Raw genomic sequence first — 6952 nt, forward strand, 5'->3', positions numbered from 1 at the left:
ACTAAAATCAGCGTCTGCTGCAAACAGAAGCTGATTTTAGGAGGAAAAAGTAATACCAAACTAAGCCAATATCTATCAAGTCAATTAAAATATTGTGACACATCAATTAAAATGTTATACAAATTAAACTATTTTAATGCCCGTGAGTAAAATTTTACTAGTATAAGTCTGTTCAGACAATAAGTAATCTTTGAAACCAGACAGATGCCCACAATAACCAATTCCATCGTGGAATAAGACATTATACTTGATAGAAAATTTGATGCCAACAAACGTCAAACACTTGGTGTTTGGTATGAGAATTTGTATCATGATTCGTGACTCGCTACAATAATTTATCTCACAAAAAACACACGTAAACCGATAATGATTCTGAATAATGATTCTGAATCCATGAACCAAACGTCCACAAATTTAATATTTGATTACTATTAACTAATATGTTAACTTCTTTATTTAATCATTACAATATTACTATTTGAATATTATTTTAGGAAAAATTTCATTTTGATACTCTCTGTTATATCAAAATTTGAATTTAGTATCATCTGTTTTAAAAAATTTCACGCCGGTACCTCAATCTTTAAAAAAATCTTTTTTTGGTACATCATAGCATTTTTTGGGACACGAAATGACAAAATTACTCTTATTGTAAAAATTCATCTATTGACCGGAATTTTAAAGAAAAATAAAAAAGGGTTTTAAAAGTTATTATACCTGTAGAGCATAATCCTTTTTTAAACATTCATCTCTTCCAAATCCGTTTTTAAAATCCTTTTTTCTTCAAAATTCTAGTTAGCAAATGAATTTTTACAATAAAAACAATTTTGACTTTTCATGTCTCAAAAATAACTTCGAGGTACTAAAAAAGTATTTTCTAAAAGATCAAGATATCAACGTGAGGAGATGATCTAGTACATTAGTCGTTGGTCAAAACATATAAAATAACTAAAGATTTCGAATTGCACTCTCCGCTGCTGCTTCACGACAAGTCATAATGCTAATCACGTTGTAATGTTTTGGTTATTAGTTAAAATACAAAATTAAAGAGTTTAATCAAGTAAAATTGAAGCAACTTATGATTTTTTTTTTTGGGGGTACAGAAAAAGTAAAATCACTTAGGCACTTGACGTATGGCATGTAACACGTATAGTTTATCACTCAAGATTATAGCACAGACACGTTCGATTCCATAAAAGACGCGCATGTTCTTTTGTCTAAAAAATTCAAAAAAAGACAACTCGAGTTTCAACTTTATTCAAGTTCATGTTCTTTTAAGTTTCAATTTTATTCAACTTTATTCAAGTTACAACTCTAACTCAAGTTATAACTCAAATTCAACTTAAAAACTACACTCAAGTTACACTCTAAAAGAACAACCCATTAATTTCTCATACCAGTTTGACCAAAAAAAAAAAGAGTATAATGATGAGTTCATAATTTTGACAAAAGAAAGCCACCAATGATGATACACTGAAAAACAAAATAATAATAATAATAATAAATGAAAAAAAGAGACCAAATCTCGTTAAACTTTAGCATTGGGTAACGTCTTTGAATTAAACTTTCAAAAACTACACTTATTAATTTCAACATTTTTTTTTTTTTTTTTTGTGTACGGTGTGAGCCTATATAGCTCTTATTTTACTAACAAGAATGAGACCACCGAATTCGAACTCTGCTAGACACACCCACATACTCACGCAACATTTTATCAAATTTGTAAAGTATAATTAATAAATCGAGTCCCCTCCATTTAAATATTAAAACCATGTCCCATGAAATCTATCTTATCGAGGCTGTTACATTTCTGGATAAGATCTCTTCCCCTTCTTTTGAAGTATGGACTCAACCCCTAAAATAAGCCAGATCACGTGAATCCCACATGGTTATAAGGCCTCTCTAACAGGTACAGAGGCCCTGCTACATAGACAGTAGTTAAAAAAATATAAAGCAGCCCTTCTATGATTCAGCTACATGATAATGATCTTATTATTATCCAAGAATATTGATCAGAACAAATTTCGAAAAAAGCAATTTCAATGCCGTCGAGACGAGAAAAATATAAAAAAATCAGTTACAGCCTGCAAAACTTGATCAAACCTGGGTCAAGGTGGCTTGATTTTAGTCGGTTTGTTTCCAGTCGTTCAGCTCGTGTCAAGTCCTAGGATTCCTACCAAGCATAATTAGTTTGTTATTAGGCTGAAGCTTATTCAAACACCAGATCAAGCAGCTAAGTAGACTAGAATCTGTACTAAATCAAACAGCAACTTCCATTCTACTGGAACTTCTACTAAATCAGACGACCATTTGTGCAACATTACAAATCAGCCACTGTTGTTTATGAGAATTAAGAAGCTATGCAAACAAACTTGTATTAAAGTGTAAATCACTTTGATGAAGTTAAACAACACATCGATGAACTAGAACCAGTATTGAGATCCAAATTGCTCTCTTTAAGCAATAAAGTAGGTGATTAGAGCTCAAATTTTCAACAATTTTAGGCTCATGGTACAATAACCCAACTCTAAGGTCTACTTAGTACAGAATTGCAGGATTGACTTCAAGATTTTAGAGAGATGTAACTGTAGTATTTAAGGAACATACATTGCGCGCCAACTGGTTAGATACTCTGGTCTTGCCATCTATAAGTGCGGATGCCTAGATCCCTCAAACATGAGATAACTAAAAATTGCTTCATCGCTTATAAGCAGGCATCTAAGAACCCAGCTAAATATGTATTGACACCTATAAACAGACGTCTAAGAACCCACCAAAATGTTGAACAGACTCCTCAACCACGGGAACAGACCAAACTTGTTTTAAAAGACATCAATGATGTTGTTAAAATACTCCTCAATTATCTTTCTATAAGATGAACTCCCTGTCGTAGGCAAATGACAAGGCTAATTATTGTTCATACTGTGAAAAACACAATGCTTAGGCATGCAAAGCATAACGTTTGACCATGCTTACACTGCACAAAGCATACTAATCCGGATGGATATTTCGAGTCCTTGACAACCAACAATAAAGGTTTCCCTGAGCGCCAAAAGAGTCATTTTTAGAAAAAGGAATATTTAAAAGAGTTGTTTTTACTATTTTTTTTAATTGAAAGGAATAGTTGATAAATCAAAACCAACACTAATGTACTAAAGAAAAATAAGAACAAAGCAAAATTGATGTAGGACACATCAATTGAAACTTAAAAAGGTCCAAGAATAAAAAACGGAAGGAAATACAAGACAATAGTAAAAAATGGAAGGAAATACAAAGAAAAGATGACAGAACCGGGATGAGTAGAATAAAATCACTGATATGCAAGCCAATTTGATATGCAATGGCGGAATCCTGGAGCCGTTTTCACCGGGGAACTGCAAAGTCTATGGAGGCCATGGAAGAATATATGACAATAATCAGTAGATGAAAAAATTCTACCGAAAATGGGTAAAAAACATGTGGAGTGGGGATTATGTAACATATAGTATAGAGTAGGAGACATAACGCAACAACATTTGATTAATGTGGAAAGTTCAAAGAGGAAAATGAGAATAACTCTGCGTGTTTTTTAGGTCATGAACAAAAGAAAATAACTAACAGAATCAGCAATGCTTCTAGGAATCAAACTCATCTGTAAGCTTCAAGAAATAGATGTATACACTTACAAGATCAGCCTAGGGATATTTCAACGCAATACTGAAATTCTAACCTATGACGCTTCACGACATGCCACATAGAAAGAAACGTTCAAGTCTATAGACCAGGTTATCTGGACATATTCATTTGAAAAACAGCAGATGAATTGGTTATGATTGGGAAAAAAAAAATTCCTAACCCAGTAATTGTGTTCTTCCTCTCTCCAACCCCATATATTGACACGTGTTAAGCTATAATCAGGCTCTTTTTTGCACGATCCTTTGCCAATTTCTATATGTTGTGAAGGCAGTGAGGTGCAATTCAATTCATAAATATCCATGCAAAAAATAACACCACTTCTCAGAAGAAAGACAGCTATATGAGCAAGAAAGCGATTATCATTGAAGAAGTTATTACTCCAACTTCTACCAATTCAACACGAACAAATCAATATTTAAAGAGACAAAAGAAACACAAATATGAAACCCAAAGTTACAAAAATTCGAATTTGGAGGTAACTCATTGATAAGTTCAAATAAGCTTCATGATACAAAGCCCAAAATTTCAGTTATCAAAACATTCTTTTTGCCTTTCACATAGTGACACGGAAGGAAAACCCTATTAACTTATTGTCTCACACAGCCTGCGGGCCTTGTCACAATGGTGATGCAAGTCCTATACGATGATATAGAAAAACAAGTCAGAAACCCACTTAGGAAACTAAATTTAGGCATTGGCACTAAAAATGGCGTGAATTTACTAGCTGATGGAACAATTACATCTGCTATGGTTGATAATTGCTAATATTCTATTGTCCAATAGGATAAAGTCGTGATTGGCCCTAAGAAGCACTAAATAAATTCAGAATTTTCCCAGTAAATACGGCTTATAATTCCATATTCTTAGCTTACCCAACAAAAAATAAAATAAAATAATGTAAGCAAAAGAAATATCAAAAAATTGGACTTCAACTAAAATTGACAACCACATGAACTCTCAAAGACGAAGAATCAAACATATTTATCAAGAACTATCAAGTAAAATGCTCACTAACAATCACTTAAAAAAATTGCATAAATAAATTAATTTTTTATACCTTGACAAAGGTAGCTCCAGCAGGTGGAATCAACGGCGATGTTGGATTTGAGCCGAGCGGAAGCGATCGCGCTGTGAAGCGGCATCAACGACTCGACGCTTCCCAAAGCGGAAATTATCCTTAGATATCACAATTGGCATATTCAGAATATATATATATATATATATATATGTATGTATGTATGTATAAATCTCTCTTTTTCCAATTGAAAATTGATCATGATAAATTTGATCAAAATAGCAAAAGATATGAGAAAGTGACGATTTTGATGAGATGTATATGGTTGTAAAAATGGGGGTTAAAATCATTTGTACCGTGAAGCTCGAGGAATGGATCCGGAGGCCGAGGAAAATGGAGAGGAAATTGGTATGGAATTTAAGGATTTTGGGGAGACGACTTTGGAGCGAGCTGCGATGGAGCGAGAGCCTGCCATTAGAGCTGATCTGCAGAAGGACGCCATTTTTCTGTGTGGAAACTGCAACTTCAAAAGGTGAAAACAGAGACCGAAAACTCGTAAGCAGCCGATATCAGAGTCCTTAAACCCTACCAGGAATTAGAGGTTCCCAGAGTTCATTGGAACGACGACGTTTTAAGAGATTTACAATTTCGCCTTTTTTTTGGCTGTGGTTGTATTTTTGGCAATATGCTAGAACGACTTTCTAACAAAGTGAAATTAGTAAAATGACATTTTTTTATTTTTTATGAAGAAAAATATTTACTTATTTTTTGTAAAATGAGGTCATTTTGCAGATAAAAATTTTTGAGAAGTTATTTTACTAATAAAACTTTTCAAAAGAGTTATTTTTACAAAGGCCTCGTATTTTGTTATTTTTTTGGGAGATTTTCTGATACACTTAGGCACCGTTCACTTCGCTGATTCGAGTTTAGAATTCGAGTTTTTCTACAGTAAAAAGCTCTCACAAACAATCACATCTAACTTTTTTGCTACAGTAAAAAGCTCTCACATAAAATCACATCTCAACTCGAATCAGCGAAGTGAATGAGGCCTTAATGTACTGGTGGGTTATGTTTTTTTAATCGTTAAGTTTGTATATTTTTTTATTTTTATGTGATTTTATGTAAATTTAACAAACAAAAAATCTAACATACTTATATGATGTGTCAAAAAAAGTCTTTTTTTAAAGGTATAAAGCAATATAATTCCTTTAAATTCAACACAATGTTTTCATATTCATTTTTCTTTGGATAGCAGTGTTTTCATTTTCTAGGGAAAAGAAGTGCGTTTATTTTCTTAAAAAATAAATTGGTGCAGTTTCTTTTGTTAACATGAAATCGGATTATAAGAATAAAGGGTTATTGGTTAACCCTTTGGATGGTCCAAAGTCATTTTCTTTTTTTTTTTTGAAATGGATAAATATATTCTGAAATATGAAAAAGGATTAAATACACCAATTTTTACACATAGTTATAAGAAACACGACACAACAAATAACCGGTTTATCAATAAATTTGAATGAAACTCAAAGAAAAACAGCATAAACTAGACTCCACAAACAAAAATCACTCAAAGAGGTACACAAAATTCGAGCACACACATGGCTCTTTGACAGGTCCTCTATAGTCGATAGAAATAATCTGATCAACTGATATCGAGAAGCTCATAACATAAAGACTAGACAAAAACCGCAGAGAAACATATATTGTGGAAGAAAAAAACAGTAACCTAAACAAATCAGGGTCTGTTCATTTCACCGATTCGAGTTTAAAATTCGAGTTTTACTACGGTAAAAAGTTATTTAAAACAATCACATCTAATTTTTTTGCTACAGTAAAAAACTCTCACATAAAGTCACATCTCAACTCAAATTAAAAACTCAAATCAACAAACTAAACGAGTCCTTAATATTATTGAAAAGTGATATTTTTGTATTATTGACCCCCTTAATCATAATTGTCCCTTTATTAAAATTGATTAACTTAAAAAAATTTTAAAAGTCTTCAAAAATAAAAATAAAAATAAAAATAAAAATGAAAATGACGGGGCAATATTGGTTTCACATTAAATTTTAAGGCTCAATTCTAAATTTTTTTATAAAATAATTACTTTGTGATTTTATAATATAAACATTAATTAATTAAAATTCTTATTATGTAATTTTTGTTATTCTTAAAGTATATAAAAAATTTTGTATATTTCAGCTTCCTTCTCCTAAATTTGTTAAAAGAAGAAGAAGAAGAAAAAATTGAAGTAATTACACT

General features: G+C 31.8%; 1 protein-coding gene across 3 annotated transcripts; it reads right to left on the reverse strand.

Moving 5' to 3' along the window:
* Window positions 1-1751: 1751 nt before the first annotated feature.
* Window positions 1752-5268, reverse strand: LOC21410055. Of its 3 annotated transcripts, none has more exons than XM_024173222.1 (3): window positions 5047-5268; window positions 4733-4851; window positions 1752-2173 (listed from the first exon to the last, which is right to left on the reverse strand). In XM_024173222.1, the coding sequence occupies exons 1-3, from the start codon at window positions 5190-5192 to the stop codon at window positions 2148-2150; spliced, it is 291 nt and encodes a 96-aa protein (XP_024028990.1). In that variant the 5' UTR covers window positions 5193-5268; the 3' UTR covers window positions 1752-2147. The 3 variants fall into 3 exon arrangements, with proteins under 3 accessions (XP_024028990.1, XP_024028991.1, XP_010107850.1); XM_024173223.1 differs by lacking the exon at window positions 1752-2173 and adding an exon at window positions 3143-3383; XM_010109548.2 differs by lacking the exon at window positions 1752-2173 and adding an exon at window positions 4153-4311.
* Window positions 5269-6952: the final 1684 nt, after the last annotated feature.

The sequence above is a fragment of the Morus notabilis genome, unplaced genomic scaffold, assembly GCF_000414095.1.
Source record: "Morus notabilis unplaced genomic scaffold, ASM41409v2 Scaffold45, whole genome shotgun sequence".
In the NCBI taxonomy this organism is placed as follows: domain Eukaryota; kingdom Viridiplantae; phylum Streptophyta; class Magnoliopsida; order Rosales; family Moraceae; genus Morus; species Morus notabilis.

Coding starts and splice junctions, on each gene's coding strand:
- LOC21410055 (XM_024173222.1), bottom strand. CDS start 5,192: ATGGCGTCCTTCTGCAGATCAGCTCTAATGGCAGGCTCTCGCTCCATC. Junction 4,852..5,046: donor TCCATTCCTCGAGCTTCACG/GTACAAATGATT, acceptor GTGATATCTAAG/GATAATTTCCGCTTTGGGAA. Junction 2,174..4,732: donor CTGGAGCTACCTTTGTCAAG/GTATAAAAAATT, acceptor TATGCTTGGTAG/GAATCCTAGGACTTGACACG.